This window comes from Panulirus ornatus, chromosome 14, assembly GCF_036320965.1.
Source record: "Panulirus ornatus isolate Po-2019 chromosome 14, ASM3632096v1, whole genome shotgun sequence".
In the NCBI taxonomy this organism is placed as follows: domain Eukaryota; kingdom Metazoa; phylum Arthropoda; class Malacostraca; order Decapoda; family Palinuridae; genus Panulirus; species Panulirus ornatus.
In genome coordinates, this window is record NC_092237.1 from 1,848,957 (window position 1) to 1,870,668 (window position 21,712).

Here is a 21,712-nt window from a genome sequence, read left to right on the forward strand (position 1 = left end):
TTGCTGTAGTTATGAACCACCTCAACATTCGGTCAAAGTGAAGGACATAAATGAATAATACTTTCCTCATACTCGTCCTTTATCACGAAAGGATAAAGGTTCTTCAATAGAAATCAACGATGAACAAAGAAAAAATCTTAATTTTCTTTGCTGTTTAAAGGATCAGTGTATTTGCCCGAAATCTTGGAGTTCTACCACTGAATTTGTTCAAGGACCATTCATCGATGAGGACACTTCAGAAATCAAGTAGGTTTGAGTAAATTATAACGACTTTTAATATATAACGTAAGCGCTTTGACGGTTGTCCCGGTTGGCAACACTGGAGTGCTGCCGCAGTCTGGACACGGGGTAGAAGTAGAATGCGGCAGTCAGTTTCATTGTGCATCCGTCAACGAGTGCAGACAGCATTTTTTTTCATTTCTTTTATCAGATACACAATTGTGGATATGTTCCTCACCTTTCGTAACTTTGGATTTCATTTTAGAAGCTGGTATACCTAGAAGCCGTAATGAAGACTGTATTAATGATAAGGCTGACTTATTGTTTTTGTTTCGTCAGGTAAGTTTGAGGTGTTGTCAGACGGCATATTTAGTTCTTTGCTTGTCTAGGTAAAGGCAGTGTTATTGGGGAAATGTTAGAGGCCTCTGGGTTGTTGGCACTAGTTGATTCCCTTGCTACAAGCCGAGATCTCATCCAAGCCCGTCATGGAACAATGTTGGTCATGATTCAGAAGTAGGATGACCATCTTCCGAACGGTAACCAAAACCTTGATGGCGTTCTGTCAACATTTGGTACTGCGCACCTTACAGACCAGCAGATGGTGGTGGCTGATAGCTACAGTAACTGATATGCCTTTCAGTGATTGACTGTGAAATATCGGAGTCCTATCAATTTGGTTAGTTCAGGATCAAAAAGATAAGTTGTTAACTTTATGATATCGGAACTGTAACTTCCGGCCCTTGTCAAGCTACGACTTGGATTAAGTTGGGTGAAGTCAGTTTGGTTTAGCCAAATAGCCTAGTTTAGTTTAGTCTGTGCTTGGTTATGCCAGTTTTGCGTAGCCAAGGATAATTAAAGATACCCTATCGTAACATTATCCTTTTGATCTTTTTACCCTTTGATAGAAATTAGAGGATGAACCCACCTAAGATCAGTCTAGAGGTCACTGTCGAGACCCGTCAGTTCTCTTGTCCGTTGGTAAATGTAAAATTATATATCTGCTTTGGATTTTATGGACGATACTGATTGTACCCTATCTGTGACCTCACGTTATGTACCTACATATGTACTAATAGGTATTCTTAGATACATACCACCATGATTCCCGAAATCTTATTTTTGGTATATCGTTAAGTATGAGCACCCCAATGTATGATTTGATGTGATGTATTCCATACTCCGGTATATATTTTCTGTGAAAAATATAACATAAATCTATGACAGATTCCAATTAGGAAAATGAGGAATTCCTTGGGCGTGATGTTACGACCAAAATTTTAGTGTGATGGCTCGATCTTTGACCTGACCCTCAGCTGTTAGGTGAAGCATGGATTGATTTGTTCCGGTGTCCCTGACAAATATATTGTGCCTCCTCCATGCTCATCCTGTGAGCGGTAGTGCAAAAGTATTTCAGATTTCAAAGTCACAAAGGGTCTTGGTCATATCCCAGTGGGTTAATGTTGCATACGTTGTTACAACTTCAATTCATCTTATGAACCTCATTATATACATTACATAGTTTCATATGGCAAGTTTTACTGATCAGATGCTAAATTGGATACAAACTTAAATTTTTAGGTATCTTGTTATTAATAATAAGGTGCCTGAAATTTCCTGCAGGGTATGTTTAGACCTAACCCTAAAAGGCTCTATTTTTTCACATTGTAAGACAATGTTCTAGATTGTGTCTATGTATTTAGCCACAAACTTTACAATTCACATGATGAACATCTCCAGATAGTCCAAAGCGACAATAGTACCTATAGCTTTGCTCTGATATAGCAATTGCAACATCTTATAATATGCTGATCTTATTACTTTCTCCAAATACGTAGTTTGATTTACGCAGTTCATTGTGATGAAAATTGTTTCTAATTGTGCTTTTCTGAACTCGTTTGCTTGTTTCACTAGTCCACTTACCCTAAGGATCGTACCGTCCAGCTCAAGCTGACAGTCGTTAAATGTAACTGAGCTTACATCGCCAGGGAGCATCTTAAAGTGAGCTTTTATAGCCAATCAGCAGTATATATTGAGTTTACATAGCTAGCAGCATCACAACAGCTTAAATTTATAGCTTGGTAGCATCACAAACTGAGCTTACATAGACAGACAACATCAACAGCTCACAGAGACAGCATCAAAAACTGAGCTTACATTGCCTGACAGCGTCATTAACTGAGCTGACATAGCAAGGCATCACGAACTGGGCTTATTTAGTCAGGGACCATCATAAAGCAGGTTTACATAGCCAGGCAGCATCACAACTGTGACCACCTCAAAAGAAATACTGTGACCCACCACAGATTATACAATTTAATATATGAAGTATATGATCAGTAGGCTGGCTTTATTCTTATACCATATTATTTGATTACCAGTGAGACTGGTTACTGACTATCAGGGAGCCCAGCAAGTGACCATCAGTGAGCCCAGCTGTTGACTCAAAGGGGCTTGGCAATCAACTGTTGACTACCGGGGATCCAGGCCACCAGTGGGAGGATGGTGGGACAATCGAGAGCACAGCCGGCGCACCAGCCCTCTGTGGTCCTCACCAACGAGGAGAACAACACCGTGTTCAGGCTGCTCGGCCCGCGCTCTCAGGTGAGCACAAGCAGTGTGTGTGTGTGTGTGTGTGTTTTAAGGTCTTGTAGGGGCGTTAAGGAACAGTCTGGGAGTTACGACACTGTCTTAGGAGGTAAGGCACCGTCGGGTAGTTCATGCAATGCTTGGGGAATTAAAACACTCAGACGTGTTTAGGCAGTCGGAGAGTCACCATTGAGGAGTTGGGGTTCCGGGAGAATTAGGGCAGTGTTCGGGTGTTGATGTAGTCTCGGGGGAGTTAAGGGAGATACGAGAAGTGTCGGGGGCGTTAGGGTACTGTCGTGGGAATTAGGATACTGTCGGAGTTAGACACTATTTAAAGAGCAAGGATGATGTCGGGTGCAGGGAGTTAAGACACATGGAGTATTAGGTCATTATCGGTGGAATTGGGGCGCTATCGGAGTTAAAGCATTTTTGGAGAGTTGGGTAACTGTGGGTAGAGTTAAGCCAGACTGTTAGTGATATACGATACTGTAAGTTGTTAGAACTCTTGCTTAAGCGCTATCGAGGATTCATGTGAGCTAAGGGACTTCTAGTTACGTCAGGCACATGAGGGTGGTTGCCATACAGATTTGTTGAGAATCTGTGGCAAGTCATGGACTGGTAACAAAATTAGAATATTACTGGGTGAGTTAGGAGACTGGGGGAATTAGGGCACTGACGTGCGTTGGGGAATTTCAGGATCAGAGCGCTCGAGTGAGTTAGCATATTGCGAGTGAATTATAGCACTCCAGTGATCAGAACACAGCCTAGTAAATTACAGTGCCGAAGGTTTGGTTGGTTGGGTGTGGGGGGGGATGGGGAATGAGAGACTAGGACACTACTGGCTTAGGGCGCATTGTTATCACTTGTAAGTTAAGCAGTGTGGTGTGAGTCAGGGCTCTTTAGGGTGAATCAGGGCCACTCTGGGTGATTTTTGGGTGTGTCAGGTCCCCGTCGGGAGACTTAAAGACTCGTAGGGTAAATTAGGGTTCCGTCGGGTAAGATAGGATCTCGTTGGACCAGACTGGACTCCATCGGGCGAGATTAGGATGCTCGCAAGCGTTACCAAACTGACAGACAACTTAGCTCACTGCCAGATCTGACGGGACTCTCACAGGTAGAGTAGGACACTGATGAGTGACTTTGGACTCGGAGTCTATCATCTGATCCGTAAGGAGAGTCACGTGAGGTAGGACATTGGCAGGTGATTAACGACACAAAATGAGAAAGTTGGGAGACGAGTAAGCTTGGTTACATGACAATACATTGTTGTAGTGGTAATCAACCGGTTAAGTTGGAGCAAGTCACACAGATTAGGACATTACAAAGCTAATGGAATCGTATGGAGACTGACGCTCTTACATTCCTACACTCGTATTGTACGTATGTCCTCTGATAACCGAGTTGTTGTATCATTATTATCACAGTTATTTTTTATCTTATAATTCTAGATTTCATTTAACCCTCTGAACACGACGGAACGACTCTTAAGTGAGGTGCCTGGTCTTGTAACCCAAGCCCCAGGCTAAAGGTCGTACCGTCTGGCTCAAAGGTCATACCTCTCTACTTGGGAGACCTGAAGATACTAGAGGTGTCTTCTTGGAAGGACGTGTAGGATCATATAGCCGCACCCAGGCTTTCCTTGTAGCACTTGTGTGTACCACTTTGTACTGTATGCTGGGCTGTTATGATATTACTGTTTCCCTTGTACCGCCGACCCAGATCATGTCACCATCTAGTATTCCATGGTTACGTCCACGTTACTGATCACTCCCTCAACATTATTGAGTACAAGTGTTATAACTCTCCAAGTCTGTCATGTACCTGATGTAGGGATAACACATAAGGTTTCCTGTAATGGCGTATGACCGGTGACGTTACAGGCGCAGGCTACAGGTGTGGTGCAGGTGTACGGTACAGAACACCCGAACCACAACTACTGGCTCAAGATGATGACGGGCGTGGCCACCTTCACCAAGGACAGCAACCGCAAGTCCTTCTACATCCAGGTCAGTCAGCGTCACTCTGCCCGACTGACCGTACATTGACACTTACTAAACAGGTGCTTCATGTTATGTGGCTGTTTAGATCCACTCCCTGGTCCATATGAGTGTCCTAGTCTTGATGTTTTCTACAGTTGTGATCAAATGTTAGGTTCTTCACAAACCTTGTCTGTCATCACCAGAATAACGATGTGAATATTACTGATATGATGGACAGTTTATACCCGTCTCATCAGTGAACGGCCCTCAGGGAATCAGGATTGCCCACCTGTCATCTATGTTGCAGGTGTATGACATCGTGGAGGGCGTGAGAACGTTTGAGCAGGAGGTGTATCGGGAGTTCGAATATCACGACTCCAGGGACTTCTTCCACCAGTTCGAGAGTGATGTAAAGTGTAGCTCTCATCTCGTTCACTTTCCTTGATAATAACACTTCCGAGTTTGTATAACCACTATGGGTTTCCATGTTCCTGAGGAGAGATGGTCATCTGTGTTTACATAAGTATTTATCAGTTGCCTGTTCAGTAAAGCTTAAGGCATTGCGTGTCACTATATCCGTAGTTTGTGCGGAGGTTTAAGCATGTAGACAATTGTCAGTAAAGACCATTGTTTGCTGTTGTCTGACGTAGACAGAAAAGTAGATACATTCTTGTCTGTTCTCCTTTGGACAGGACCGGATGGTTGGCTTTAACTTCTCTGACGACGCTGACGCCGCCAACTTCCTGAAGGCCGTCAACACCCTGCTGATGAACAGGAGGCGGAAGAGGGAAGGTCAGTTCTAACCTTCAGAACCAATATAGAGTAACCTGTTGTGGACTAGTGTAGGGGAACCTGGTCTTAACCAGTGTAGGGGAACCTGGTGTGGACCAATGTGGGGGAAGCTGGCCCTAGACCAGCTTTGTTGACCCGGACTCTTGCACAATGTGTCAGAAGTTTAATTCATTGTTCTCATCCCTGCAGAGAGGAAGAGGCAAGCAATGCAGCAGCAACAACAGAGGCTGTATGCAGGAACGGGGCAGCAGCAGCAGCAGCAGCAACAACAACAACAACAACAACAACAACAACAACAACAACAGCAGCAACAACAACAACAAATACAGCAAACACAGCAGAACTACAGGACGATGCAGCCAACACACAAAGAGAAGAAGTTCTTGGGTATGGGTACCAAGAGAGAAAAGAAGAAATATAGGTACTTCATTCCCACCATGTATCATAAATAGGCTCTCAGTCTTATCACTAAATATATTATGTATATATATATATATATATATATATATATATATATATATATATATATATATATATATATATATATATATATATATATATATATATGTATATTAACCCTAGGGATAAAGGAGAAAGAATACTTCCCACGTACTCCCTGCATGACGTAGAAATCGACTAAAAGGGGAGGGAACGGAGGGCGTTGGGGTTGGAAATCCTCCTCTCCCGTTTTTGATTTTCCAAAAGGGAATAGAGAAGGGGACCAAGTGAGGATATTCCCTCAGGCTCAGTCCTCTTCTTAACGCTACCTCGCTAATGCGGGAAATGGCGAATATATATATATATATATATATATATATATATATATATATATATATATATATATATATATATATATATATATATATAGTATTCCTGGTAAATTGTATGGGAGGGTATTGATTGAGAGGGTGAAGGCATGTACAGAGCATCAGATTGGGGAAGAGCACTGTGGTTTCAGAAGTGGTAGAGGATGTGTGGATCAGGTGTTTGCTTTGAAGAATGTATGTGAGAAATACTTAGAAAAGCAAATGAATTTGTATGTAGCATTTATGGATCTGGAGAAGGCATATGATAGAGTTGATAGAGATGCTCTGTGGAAGGTATTAAGAATATATGGTGTGGGAGGCAAGTTGTTATAGAAGGGGTGAAAAGTTTTTATCGAGGATGTAAGGCATGTGTACGTGTAGGAAGAGAGGAAAGTGATTGGTTCTCAGTGAATGTAGGTTTGCGGCAGGGGTGTGTGATGTCTCCATGGTTGTTTAATTTGTTTATGGATGGGGTTGTTAGGGAGGTGAATGCAAGAGTTTTGGAAAGAGGGGCAAGTATGAAGTCTGTTGGGGATGAGAGAGCTTGGGAAGTGAGTCAGTTGTTGTTCGCTGATGATACATCGCTGGTGGCTGATTCATGTGAGAAACTGCAGAAGCTGGTGACTGAGTTTGGTAAAGTGTGTGAAAGAAGAAAGTTAAGAGTAAATGTGAATAAGAGCAAGGTTATTGGGTACAGTAGGGTTGGGGGTCAAGTCAATTGGGAGGTAAGTTTGAATGGAGAAGAACTGGGGGAAGTAAGGTGTTTTAGATATCTGGGAGTGGATCTGGCAGCGGATGGAACCATGGAAGCGGAAGTGGATCATAGGGTGGGGGAGGGGGCGAAAATTCTGGGAGCCTTGAAGAATGTGTGGAAGTCGAGAACATTATCTCGGAAAGCAAAAATGGGTATGTTTGAAGGAATAGTGGTTCCAACAATGTTGTATGGTTGCGAGGCGTGGGCTATGGATAGAGTTGTGCGCAGGAGGGTGGATGTGCTGGAAATGAGATGTTTGAGGACAATGTGTGGTGTGAGGTGGTTTGATCGAGTAAGTAACGTAAGGGTGAGAGAGATGTGTGGAAATAAAAAGAGCTTGGTTGAGAGAGCAGAAGAGGGTGTTTTGAAATGGTTTGGGCACATGGAGAGAATGAGTGAGGAAAGATTGACCAAGAGGATATATGTATCGGAGGTGGAGGGAACGAGGAGAAGTGGGAGACCAAATTGGAGGTGGAAAGATGGAGTGAAAAAGATTTTGTGTGATCGGGGCCTGAACATGCAGGAGGGTGAAAGGAGGGCAAGGAATAGAGTGAATTGGATCGATGTGGTATACCGGGGTTGACGTGCTGTCAGTGGGTTGAATCAGGGCATGTGAAGCGTCTGGGGTAAACCATGGAAAGCTGTGTAGGTATGTATATTTGCGTGTGTGGACGTATGTATATAGATGTGTATGGGGGTGGGTTGCGCCATTTCGTTCGTCTGTTTCCTTGTGCTACCTCGCAAACGCGGGACACAGCGACAATGCAAAAAAAAAAAAAAAAAAAAAAAAAAAAATATATATATATATATATATATATATATATATATATATATATATATATATATTCTTTCTTTCTTTTCTTTCAAACTATTTGCCATTTCCCGCATTAGCGAGGTAGCGTTAAGAACAGAGGACTGGGCCTTTGAGGGAATACCCTCACCTGGCCCAATTCTCTGTTCCTTCTTTTAAAAAAAAAAAAAAAAAAAAAACGAGAGGGGAGGATTTCCAGCCCCCCGCTCCCTCCCTTTTTAGTCGCCTTCTACGACACGCAGGGAATACGTGGGAAGTATTCTTTCACCCCTATCCCCAGGGATAATATATATATATACATATATATATATATATATATATGTATATATATATATATATATATATATATATATATATATATATATATATATATATATATATATATATATATATATATATATATGTGAATAAGAGCAAGGTTATTAGGTACAGTAGAGTTGAGGGTCAAGTCAATTGGGAGGTGAGTTTGAATGGAGAAAAACTGGAGGAAGTGAAGTGTTTTCGATATCTGGGAGTGGATCTGGCAGCGGATGGAACCATGGAAGCGGAAGTGGATCATAGGGTGGGGGAGGGGGCGAAAATCCTGGGGGCCTTGAAGAATGTGTGGAAGTCGAGAACATTATCTCGGAAAGCAAAAATGGGTATGTTTGAAGGAATAGTGGTTCCAACAATGTTGTATGGTTGCGAGGCGTGGGCTATGGATAGAGTTGTGCGCAGGAGGATGGATGTGCTGGAAATGAGATGTTTGAGGACAATGTGTGGTGTGAGGTGGTTTGATCGAGTGAGTAACGTAAGGGTAAGAGAGATGTGTGGAAATAAAAAGAGCGTGGTTGAGAGAGCAGAAGAGGGTGTTTTGAAGTGGTTTGGGCACGTGGAGAGGATGAGTGAGGAAAGATTGACCAAGAGGATATATGTGTCGGAGGTGGAGGGAACAAGGAGAAGAGGGAGACCAAATTGGAGGTGGAAAGATGGAGTGAAAAAGATTTTGTGTGATCGGGGCCTGAACATGCAGGAGGGTGAAAGGAGGGCAAGGAATAGAGTGAATTGGAGCGATGTGGTATACCGGGGTTGACGTGCTGTCAGTGGATTGAAGCAAGGCATTTGAAGCGTCTGGGGTAAACCATGGAAAGCTGTGTAGGTATGTATATTTGCGTGTGTGGACGTATGTATATACATGTGTATGGGGGGGGGGGGGTTGGGCCATTTCTTTTGTCTGTTTCCTTGCGCTACCTCGCAAACGCGGGAGACAGCGACAAAGTATAATAATAATAATAATAATATATATATATATATATATATATATATATATATATATATATATATATATATATATATATATATATATATATATATGTGTGTGTGTGTGTGTGTGTGTATACAGGTGATTAAGACAGGCTGCACCGATGCGAGTAGGACAGATCTGGGTCGGTGATCACAATGTTATTAAGAAAATAGCTTGAATGGTTTAAGATTTTAACTGATGATTCGTATATTTTTCTTCGATTTCTGTAGTTCTATGAGACACTGGATGTGTGCTTGTAAATTTGTATGTAGTTATTTTGTTTGGTTTGCGTGATGATTGTGTGACACTTTATCTTGCTGCTTGTTGGTTATATAATATAATTACAACATGCAAACTTCCTGTTATTTAATGAGCACTTGTTGATGCTGTTGGCCGAGAGTTACGATGTTGTATGACAATGGTGACCTGTGGACGTTATGGTGACATGTGGACGTGATGGTGACCTATGGACGTTATGGTGACCTGTGGACGTTATGGTGACCTATGGACGTTATGGTGACCTGTGGACGTTATGGTGACCTGTGGACGTGATGGTGACCTATGGACGTGATGGTGACCTATGGACGTTATGGTGACCTATGGACGTTATGATGACCTATGGACGTTATTGCATTAAATTCATAATGTGATCAGTATGGTGTCACCTCCTCCCTACCCATCACTGACCTGGGAAATGGAAACCACGAATGTTTACCCATGATTTGCGGTTGAGTTCTGCTAAAGCGGGAGATTAGCATGAGTCATTAGGCCTTACGTATGTAGGATGGGAACTTTTATTTTGTATGGGGAGAAGTTGGTGTACCTCACATAATGTGTGTGTGTGTGTGTGTGTGTGTGTGTGTAGGAGGTAGTACATATCAGTGTCTGGTATATAGCATAGTGCGTACTCTGTCGTATGGTAGCTCGCATGGCATAGTGGTGTATAATACAGCCATGAGGCCCTTATGTTACCATGTGTGTTGGGGCTGAACAGTGTGTGGTGTAGCCATGTGTGGTGCGTCGGTGGCCAGTGTTACCATAACAACGTGTAACTGGTGTGGTCGGCAGGAAGGAGATGATCGGGCTGCCCACCGACTTCAAGCATGTGAGCCACGTCGGGATCGGCAAGAACACCCTCGCCTCCTTCAACGTGGACGAGGAGCTGCGGGACCTGCTGATGGCCGTAAGTAGCAGCAGACCTGCCACACGTCGTCCGCTCCTAGGACGACATGACACACCTGACTGACGGCTCCCTAGGACGACATGACACACCTGACTGACGGCTCCCTAGGACGACCAGATACATCTGACTGACGGCTCCCTAGGACGACCAGACACATCTGACTGACGGCTCCCTAGGACGACCAGACACATCTGACTGGTTGCGGTAGATGACTCCCTAGGACGACCAGATACACCTGACTGGTTGCGATGTATGAAGTGATACAAATTCGGCAGGAGTCATTGTTGAATATGATGATGGTTGGTGGATCTGGCGCATGAGTGGCGCTGATAAAGATAAGATAAGACTAGATGTCGTCAGTTTGATTACCGTATCACTGAGATCTTCCCTTGTGCTAGGTTTGATTTTCATCAGAGATGAAGTGGCTAATATTGATATTTTGTTTCGTGACCTGGATTTATGGAGCAACTCTAGCTATATCATAGTACTGTATAGAAACATTGCTACGCAGCTGACCTGTAATGTATATGATCAAGATCGGCGGTAAATCTGAAAACAAAAGTTGTCAGAATTGTTGGCGTTGTATTTCTAATTACTGTAGTTAGCGGTAGTCAGTAGATTTCAAAATGATTACAGACAGTACGACAGTAAACATTACACTCAACATCAGTAAACGTTACAGACAGTACGACAGTAAACATTACACTCAACATCAGTAAACATTACAGACAGTACGTCAGTAAACATTACACTCTACATCAGTAAACATTACAGACAGTACGACAGTAAACATTACACTCAACATCAGTAAGCATTACTGACAGTACGGCAGTAAAAATTACACTCTACATCAGTAAACATTACAGACAGTACGACAGTAAACATTACACTCAACATCAGTAAACATTACAGACAGTACGTCAGTAAACATTACACTCTTCATCAGTAAACATTACAGACAGTACGACAGTAAACATTACACTCTACATCAGTAAACATTACAGACAGTAAGACAGTAAACATTACAGACAGTACGTCAGTAAACATTACACTGTACATCAGTAAACATTACAAACAGTACGACAGTAAACATTACACTTTACATCAGTAAACATTACAGACAGTACGTCAGTAAACATTACACTCTACATCAGTAAACATTACAGACGGTACGTCAGTAAACATTACACTGTACATCAGTAAACATTACAAACAGTACGACAGTAAACATTACACTCTACATCAGTAAACATTACAGACTGTAAGACAGTAAACATTACAGACAGTACGTCAGTAAACATTACACTCAACATCAGTAAACATTACGGACAGTACGACAGTAAACATTACACTTTACATCAGTAAACATTACAGACAGTACGTCAGTAAACATTGCACCCTACATCAGTAAAAATTACAGACAGTACGTCAGTAAACATTACATTCTACATAAGTAAACATTACAGACAGTACGACAGTAAACATTACAGACAGTTGTTCGTTGATCTCACACTCATGTGAGGGTCAGTGTGGCCAGCACGAGGGTTCCTGCGAGGATGAGGCGTGACAGCAACACTCGCCTCCCCCACACAGCAACACTCGCCTCCCCCACACAGCAACACTCGCCTCCCCCACACAGCAACACTCGCCTCCCCCACACAGCAACACTCGCCTCCCCCACACAGCAACACTCGCCTCCCCCACACAGCAACACTCGCCTCCCACACAACAACACTCGCCTCCCTATACAGCAACACTCGCCTCCCCCACACAGCAACACTCGCCTTCCTCACACAGCAACACTCGCCTCCTCACACAGCAACACTCGCCTTCCTCACACAGCAACACTCGCCTTCCTCACACAGCAACACTCGCCTTCCTCACACAGCAACACTCGCCTCCCCCACACAGCAACACTCGCCTTCCTCACACAGCAACACTCGCCTTCCCCACACAGCAACACTCGCCTCCCCCACACAGCAACACTCGCCTCCCCCACACAGCAACACTCGCCTCCCCCACGCAGCAACACTCGCCTCCCCCACGCAGCAACACTCGCCTCCCCCACACAGCAACACTCGCCTCCCCACACAGCAACACTCGCCTCCCCCACACAGCAACACTCGCCTCCCCACACAGCAACACTCGCCTCCCCCACACAGCAACACTCGCCTCCCCCACACAGCAACACTCGCCTCCCCCACACAGCAACACTCGCCTCCCCGACACAGCAACACTCGCCTTCCTCACACAGCAACACTCGCCTTCCTCACACAGCAACACTCGCCTCCCCCACACAGCAACACTCGCCTCCCCCACACAGCAACACTCGCCTCCCCCACACAGCAACACTCGCCTTCCTCACACAGCAACACTCGCCTTCCTCACACAGCAACACTCGCCTTCCTCACACAGCAACACTCGCCTTCCTCACACAGCAACACTCGCCTCCCCCACACAGCAACACTCGCCTCCCCCACACAGCAACACTCGCCTCCCCCACACAGCAACACTCGCCTTCCTCACACAGCAACACTCGCCTTCCTCACACAGCAACACTCGCCTTCCTCACACAGCAACACTCGCCTTCCTCACACAGCAACACTCGCCTCCCCCACGCAGCAACACTCGCCTCCCCCACGCAGCAACACTCGCCTCCCCCACGCAGCAACACTCGCCTCCCCCACACAGCAACACTCGCCTCCCCCACACAGCAACACTCGCCTCCCCCACACAGCAACACTCGCCTCCCCCACAGAGTAACACTCGCCTTCCTCACACAGCAACACTTGCCTCCCCATACAGCAATACTCGCCTCCCCACACAGCAACACTCGCCTCCCCACACAGCAACACTTGCCTTCCCCACACAACAACACTCGCCTCCCTATACAGCAACACTCGCCTCCCCCAAACGGCAACACTCGCCTCCCCCACACAGCATTATGGATGACTGACTAATTCATGGAAGCTTGTGTGATCTGATAAGACGGGGAAGTTACCCGCAGGATCCACCAGTTAGGCACACTGCCTTACCACGTAGACTATCAGAGACGAGGTCAACAGTGATATACCTTATTATGTGTCAAACCCTCACTACCATCCATAATTACTCCCATGTTCAGTCTGCTCACCTTGTTCTTAGTAATGTTCAGCGTCCTAACCTTCTTATATTCATTATCATCATCATCATTATTATCATTATAAACTCTCTTTATCATCAGGTTATAAACATTCAAGTATCAAAACTTGTTTATAAACACTTCAGTATGATCTTGTTAGTAGGACTTCAGTAACCTGATTTTGGTATTAACATTGTTCACCTCCGTGTGTAGTAGCCACACTCCACTGAACTCTCATGGATGAGGGCACAACCCTTGTGTGTGATAGTCTGACATTTGACCTGTGCCCTAAGGGTTATAGTGGCAGAATGAATTGAGTTTCATTATTTTTTTTTGTTTGGCAGTTGTGTTCGTTGTGTAAAACTTTGTCATTTCTCGTAAAGGGACCTAGTCATTTAGAAAGATTTATTGCTTTAGATTTTACCGTGATATTTTTGGTAGTCCATTGAATTCAAGGTCGTCAGGTACTCTGGAACACGCATACAAATTGGCCAGTTTTTTGAGTTTCATTTTGTGCTAAAAATAGTGATACATTGTGTAAGAAGTTGATTACACCTTGTTAGAAGATACAGCAAATTTCAACAAATATTATTACAGTTTAAAAGTTATCCGGACAAATAGTGTTATCGGCTGCAGACATCTCGTACTCATGCAGGAGACTAGGTTTGACGGTGACGGTGGACCGACTGCCGCAACCAGGATTCGAACCTCTGCGCTCGACCCTGGGCGGCGGGCGGCCCGTGAATGCATGACGGTCAGGAACGCTGGCCGCTACACTACGGGAGTCCATTACGTTAGTGTGGGTTGTGACTCCTCATGGGTCAGGACTGATTTGATGCGGTATAGTTTTAAGTTGTCTTCACCTTTAAATCTGAGGTAAGGACTTGTCCATGATGGATCTTTCAGCATAATAGAAAACCGTTGTTACTGTCAACAGGTGGGCTTGGATCAGAAGGAGCTCTCTGACGATAACACACGTGAGTTTGTGTTCGACTACATCGAGACTCACGGTGGGATGGAGGAGTTCAGGAAGGCCAGTAGGAAGTACTCGAGGCGCAATGAGGGTGACCACAGCGTCAACGACGGCAGGCAGCACCCTGGCTCCTACGGCTGTAGAGCAGCTCCTCCACCACCCTTGAGTACCAATCCTTCATCATCGGTCCATTCGGCACTTCCTCCTCCACCCACACCTGCTCGAACGCCTCAACCAACACCTGGTAAGGTTCAGTGAACGTGAGTGTATTGGACCGTCGATCTCTTGTGTAGTTAGAACTTGATGCAAGATATGATAATCCTTATATCACGAGATGATTTATGTTTTCAGTGTCAGCTGCGACCCTTAAGATGATAATTACATGGTTTCGGTCTATTTATTTTTGAAATATTGAAAATAAGTTAGTATATATTTTGTAGACGAATATTGTTTACAATTAAACTTTGGTCATACCTGCCCCGACCATGGTGGGTATTGATCGCTATTAAGAAGCGATCAGATTCTCGTTGCTCATGGGCATCCTACGTGTGTGCCAGCCTCTCGGACCTGCATCCAAGGCATGTATCTAGTTGTTGCTTTCCATAGCTTCTATTTCGAGACCAACTACACGAAGATCAACCTTTGTGATACCTTCTCTCTTGTGCAGCGAATCTGTGGATTTCCTCTCTCTCTAGTTTTTTGTTTCCATAATGTTTCCACCTTGAAGAATAGTGTCCACAAACATCAGAGGAACATTGACTGCAGTCTGTTTTCCTCGTCCCAGTTATTTTGCCTTTGATCCGAGATGGTCATACTGGGGCATGATTTTGCCCAGGCACATCCTTTGATCTGGTGTTACCAGGTACAGTGAGCCGGACACAGTTTATCTGCGATAACATTGCGTGTTATTAAAATTTATTCCCAGTCTGGTTTGTGATATTTTGTCAATCTTTTCTTTCAGTCATCTGTGTCTACAATAGACTTGATTGGTCGTGGTATTGTCGTACTGTACATGTCACACGGTATACCATAGAAGTTGTGTTGGTCAAGTATTAAGATGTAGGCCACCTGTAGATTTCTTTCAAAAAGAATGTAAAGATGATATTTGCTTTTTTTTTCAGAGGCTGCCAAGAAGGCCACGCCTCGGACACCCCCTCCTCGCAGTGGCCAGGGAGTTCGCTGTGCTGGCGATGAAGTCCCACCTCCTCCTCCTCCCAAATACTTGATTCCCGTCCCTCCACCACCTGCCAGAAGTGTCCATCCACCATCGCAACAGCCTCTCTCCAAAGACAGTCTTTCTTCGTCCTTAACAAACAGTTCAAAGGCCGGTATGCCTCCATCCCACCCACCCGTGTCAAAAGGTGGTGCACTTCATCCATCTCCACCAACTATGCCAAGAAGTGATTTACCTCCTACCCTACCATCCTTAAATACTGGTGGCATCTCTTACCCTGTCTCACCTCCAGCAACGAAAAATATGTCTCCACCGTCATCACCCATGTCGAGGTATTTTGTGCCTCCACCCCCACCAGTGCCTCCACCCCCACCAGTAGCTCCACCCCCACCAGTGCCTCCACCCCCACCAGTGCCTCAACCCCAGCCAATACCTCCATCCCCACCAGTGGCTCCGCCCCCACCAGTACCGCAAGTGGCACCACCTGCTCCTCCACCTCCACCACTGTCGCTCCCTCGATTAGTGCCTCCAACTCCACCTTTCCCCACTGGTGGAGTCCTGCGTCATCCATCGGGAGGAAATCATGGGGCTCCTGCCGACCCTCGCTCTGCCCTCCTGGACCAGATCCGTAGCGGCGTCCGGCCCCTCAAGGTAAGCCAGGGACCTACTCTCATGTTCATCATACTCTCAGAACATCCCACAAACATGGAATGATTCAGCAGACACAAATCGCCCAGTAATTTTATTAATATAGATATGATGATTATCAAATTTTTGACATTGCTAATTGAATGTTCAAAAAGCATACCACTGGAGAACTTGATGCTAATTCAACATGCAGGCAGCTTCATAGTAACATGCAGGCAGCTTCATAGTAACATGCAGGCAGCTTCATAGTAACATGCAGGCAGCTTCCTAGTAACATGTAGGCAGCTTCATAGTAACATGCTATGTTTCAAAGTAACATTCAGCTTTTTATCACGGTATTACTGTGACCAACCTAACCATTATCACGGTATTACTGTGACCAACCTAACCATTATCACGGTATTACTGTGACCAACCTAACCATTATCACGGTATTACTGTGACCAACCTAACCATTATCACGGTATTACTGTGACCAACCTAACCATTATCACGGTATTACTGTGACCAACCTAACCATTATCACGGTATTACTGTGACCAACCTAACCATTATTTCCACCAACACCTGATTGATTTATGAATGACTATAACCCAGGTTAACCAACACAACATAACTCGGGTTAACCAACAGCATGACTCAGGTTATCCAACACAGCATTGAGGTATAAACGACCACAGCCATTGTTGTCACTACCTAGTAATAAACTATCACAACCAGTATCACCATCACAGGTTATACACTACCACAATCACCGCTATTACCACAGTTATAAACAACCACTACCACCACTGAAAACTTAGGGTTACTTCTACTGTAAACATCACCACATTATAGATTATGACGACTTGTGTTAACGTCTCTTGAGTAAGTTGTGACCATGGGTCATGTCTTCTGACCACGACAGAAAGTGGATCCTTCAGCAGCGACAAACGCTGCCCCATTGGACAACCGCTCTCAGCTCCTGGAGGATATCAGATGCGGCGTCAAGCTACACAAGGTAAGTTAACCCACCACCTAGCATGGCAAGGTGACCCTCGGGTCTGGTCGACTGGCCTTTGACCTGAACTTTCAAAGGTTATGGTTCCTACCGCCCTGCTCAAGGGTAATGGTAACTGTGTAACGCTATCTTTCTGTACCGTGTAGCTCTATGTACGTGATCCTTAGATATTTATTGATTTATATATTTACCATTACCTGTCTCATTGATTTTCTTCTAATGTTTACAAATTAGTATACCACGTATGTCTATATATTTTTTCAGTCCGTGTTTATATGTTATATTTGTTTATCTTTCTGTGTCTTTGCAACAGCATTAGACTCTTCCCACCCAAACCATTCTTTAACCAACAATCAACCTTCTTAACTAAGATAAAAAACTTTGCCCCTGCCTCACTTCAGGAGCAGCTTATACTCGCACATACATTCCTCCCCAGCAGCAAACAGTATTGACTGGACGACCACCAACAGGTACCCCTCCCCCAACCCTGCTTAAAATCCTTTGCATCAAACACATCCGACTTAAAGTACACTCCATAGACCTTTAGGTGTTATATTTAATGTTCGTTTTGTACACCACCCATCTCTCCAGCAATACAAATATTGACTCGCCTTATGGCAGGACACATTACATTCTTTTTGTCTTTTTGTCGTGGCCGTTTATATGTTATCTCGGCCAGCCGTCACACATTTGGTAGTGGTCTTCGTTTTTCGCTGGGTTCCATACCAGAAGACTCAGTTGGTGTAACATGGGGTTTAGAGGCAGAGTATCGATAAGATTTGGGACATGCTTTTTCCTCTTCCTATGCTTTGGGACTTGACCGAACTTCTTTTGCTTGTCAGGAAACAATAAACAGAGTCATATACACGTGTGTAGATTTTTTCTTTCTGTCCATGTTTTGTGGACGTGTTTGCGCTATGGTGCAGCTGCTTCGCTGACGCCACCGTCACCGGGCATGGAGCTTTCTCTTAAAGCAAAGGGTTGCAAGGGAAGTATCAGGTAATATGTGGCTATAAACAGTACTTGATACTTCGCAAAAATCTTGTAGAAGATTCTCTTTGGCTGGACTTTGGAAATACTTGTTAGTTGAAGTTGTTCGTTTGCTCAGAATAGCTGCAGAGATCTTGACTACAGTACTGTCAACCCAGCTGGGTATTGAGAATTAACCAGAATTCTTTCAAACTACGTCTAAACTTTCCTTATCTGATGATATATACAAGTACAAGACCGACAAGGCATTATGATAATCTGCATACAAGCTGCCGAACGGCTAATGATTCTCTGAGGATGATACAGTATCAGAAGTGCTAGCTCGGTGGCAGGAAGTGCATTTTAAGTTGTGTTTGTGATCTTAGGTGGACACATCCGACACGGACGTGAAGACGGAGGAGTCGCCACGTCTGGAAGGGCTAGCGCTGGGGTTGTTGTGCGCGCTGCAGGAGCGGGCCAAGTTCATTCAGTCCAACGACGACTCCGACGACACCCTGGACGATGAGGATGAAGAGGAGTGGGACGACGAGTGATGGTGAGGACACAGACGAGTGGGATGACTAATGATGGTGAAGATGACACGTGGAGTGAGGAGTGATGATGACTTCAGAGCACTGCTGACGCAGGTGGTTGGGCCCACTGAGATGACACAAGGGGGGGGGGGGGCTATTGTGGTGACATACGAGTCATTGTGATCACGTTAGTGAAGGGGAAATTTTGACGAGCAGGAAGTGGGTGGCGTGTCTGGTGATGGAGAGTGGCAAGGACAGTGGTGACTAGGAAGTGATGAGACAAACACTCCGTAGTCGCTAGCAAAGAATTTCATGAGTGTTAGTTCAAAGGAGACCAGTTTGAAAGTTTTAGATATTGTGACTTTGTAGTAGAGGAAGAATGACTGACAGTGAGCATATTTAGGTAGCGCTGAGGGTATACTGCTGGCAGCATCGGCTGCTGGAGAATAAAGTACAGGTGAAAGAAGCACAGCTGGCCTGATGGTGGAACGTAAGTAACGTTGCAGGTGAAGGTGACGCCGGTAGTTTATAGGTGAAGAAGGATAGGACAAAGTCCAGGTGAGAGTGGCTTGTGTGTGTGTGTATCATGAACATCGCCAGGTGGCTCCCTGATGGACTTCATCTGCTCTACACATCTTAAGGGAAGGACAGTCTTCACAGTAAAAGTTTTTGATCTGGAAATGATAATAGATATGTAGTTTTACTGGAGGTAAATAAAATAATAGGTATGTACTGTTTTACTAAAGATAGATGAAATAATGGATATGTACTGTTTTACTGGAGGTAAATGAAATAATAGATATGTACTGTTTTACTGGAGATAAATGAAATAATAGGTATGTACTGTTTTACTTGAGATAAATGAAATAATAGATATGAACTGTTTTACTGGAGATAAATGAAATAATAGATATGTACTGTTTTACTTGAGATAAATGAAATAGTAGGTATGTACTGTTTTACTAGAGATAAATGAAATAATAGATATGTACTGGTTTACTGGAGATAAATGAAATAAAAGTATTATGACGAACTTTAAAGTTTTATGCCAGTGGTATGCCACATTTGAAGCGATTTTTGATGAACGCTACAGTCCCAGTACGTAGGTCTGGAGAACAGGAATGTAGTGGATCAGTTGTATGTAGGCCGTTTGGGGTGTTGTAGTACTTCAGGGGATTAAGAATACTTCCCACGTATTCCCTGCGTGTCGTAGAAGGCGACTAAAAGGGGAGGGAGCGGGGGGCTGGAAATCCTCCCCTCTCTTTTTTTTTTTTTTCCAAATGAAGGAACAGAGAATTGGGCCAGGTGAGGGTATTCCCTCAAAGGCCCAGTCCTCTGTTCTTAATGCTACCTCGCTAACGCGGGAAATGGCGAATAGTTTAAAAGAAAAAAAGAAAGAACAAGTGATATTTAGTCTACTGTCTTTTTACCTGAGAGGTGTCAGAATATACTCTGTATCACCCGCCAGAGTGTCAGTACAGTACATGTACAGCGGTGCAGCGAGGAGTCGAGTTGGTTGGTGTGTTACGTGGCATCAGTAGATCTCCTGGGCTGCGGAGCGACCATTGTGATGCAAGACTTTCAGCTCTTATTATTGCTGGAGGCACACGGTTGAACACTACGGCAGTGTGGCTCCTGACACATGTTTTGATATGTGAGCAGCAATCATTCCAGTGCACTGTGGGCAGTGAACTGCATGGAGGATTAATGTTCCAGCTCCTGCACGTGACATGTGGAGAGGAAGAAGTAACACTGCAGCACCGGCGACTGTGTGTACTTGCTTGCAACGCTGAATGTGAGACATGATGAAATATTCATTACGGTTTAAACAAGACGTGAGACAACTGTGCAGTCAGCAACGCAGTTAGAACAACAGCATGATCGCTGACCTGTGGGGAAAAAATTTTCCTGTTGGCTTTCCTTCTGTTGCCGTAAGATGTGATATTTTACTGTTTCTTCAAGAATTGAATAGAAATTTCAAAATTCTTATAGAGCACTGGGAGTGTATTGCATCATGTTATTTATACATTGCTTCTCATAGAAACCTTTAAACATTTATTCATATTTATCTTTTGACCAGTAAGGTGTAGACATGCAAAATTGAAGAAAAATACTTTGAACTAAGTTTCATTTGTACATTAAGGAATGTAATTACAAAAATGAAATATTTACTTGATTTATTGTAGACAAAACATTAATCATTGTTGTTGCCAAGATTACCAATGAAAATCTCAAGAACTGTTTGTTGCTTCTTAAACAGATTTAAAGAAAACGAATGAAGTGATTCTTCATAGAAAATAAATCTATATTATGGATATCTATAGTAAATTCGTACACTTAAATTTCATTACGGGTAAGAGGGAAGTAGTCAGTAATGAATAATGTTTTCTGTATACTAAGCACACATGTACTCTGCTGTATTTAAGATTCTCTTGACTTAGTAATGGAAATTTAGTGAGACTTCGTAGAGGGCTATGCATATACGTATATTCTCGTATTATTAAATTGTGTAGGCAAGGACTGGCATAAAAAGGCAAGAACACCGATTACCTCGCTCGTCTGTAGGAATCAGATGATAAAGAAGATCTGATGGGTTTCATCAGACCCATGGACACAACACTGGCAGCTAAGAAGACGTGGTGTAACCTGCGGCCGCGGATGTACGGGCTGGTGTACTATAGATTCAGGGAATATCCACTCAAGTTTATGGGAAGTACTACTGTATACGTATGTTAACCTCTTGAGTACGACCATATGTATGGTCATTATGCATTTGTTAGGCTCCTATGGTTTCAAGGCTGCTCTCCACGCAGGAGTAGGGTAGTTTGTTTCCTTTCGGGCGAGAAGGCCATCGACGAGGCTGTATATCGTCCTCGAAGGTG

General features: G+C 44.0%; 1 protein-coding gene across 2 annotated transcripts; it reads left to right on the plus strand.

The window, feature by feature from the left end:
• Window positions 1-326: 326 nt before the first annotated feature.
• On the plus strand, window positions 327-19,863 carry LOC139753142 (uncharacterized). Of its 2 annotated transcripts, none has more exons than XM_071669297.1 (11): window positions 327-558; window positions 2,598-2,820; window positions 4,686-4,811; window positions 5,092-5,193; window positions 5,477-5,576; window positions 5,766-5,997; window positions 10,298-10,412; window positions 14,471-14,750; window positions 15,628-16,331; window positions 17,236-17,328; window positions 18,684-19,863. In XM_071669297.1, the coding sequence occupies exons 2-11, from the start codon at window positions 2,719-2,721 to the stop codon at window positions 18,849-18,851; spliced, it is 2,022 nt and encodes a 673-aa protein (XP_071525398.1). In that variant the 5' UTR covers window positions 327-558; window positions 2,598-2,718; the 3' UTR covers window positions 18,852-19,863. The 2 variants fall into 2 exon arrangements, with proteins under 2 accessions (XP_071525398.1, XP_071525399.1); XM_071669298.1 differs by lacking the exon at window positions 327-558 and adding an exon at window positions 758-895.
• Window positions 19,864-21,712: the final 1,849 nt, after the last annotated feature.

Bases quoted from the DNA above. Each gene is read 5' to 3' on its own strand.
- LOC139753142 (XM_071669297.1), top strand. From the start codon at position 2,719: ATGGTGGGACAATCGAGAGCACAGCCGGCGCACCAGCCCTCTGTGGTC. The intron at 2,821-4,685 runs GTGAGCACAAGC...GTGACGTTACAG, and splicing joins TGCTCGGCCCGCGCTCTCAG to GCGCAGGCTACAGGTGTGGT. The intron at 16,332-17,235 runs GTAAGCCAGGGA...TGACCACGACAG, and splicing joins GCGGCGTCCGGCCCCTCAAG to AAAGTGGATCCTTCAGCAGC.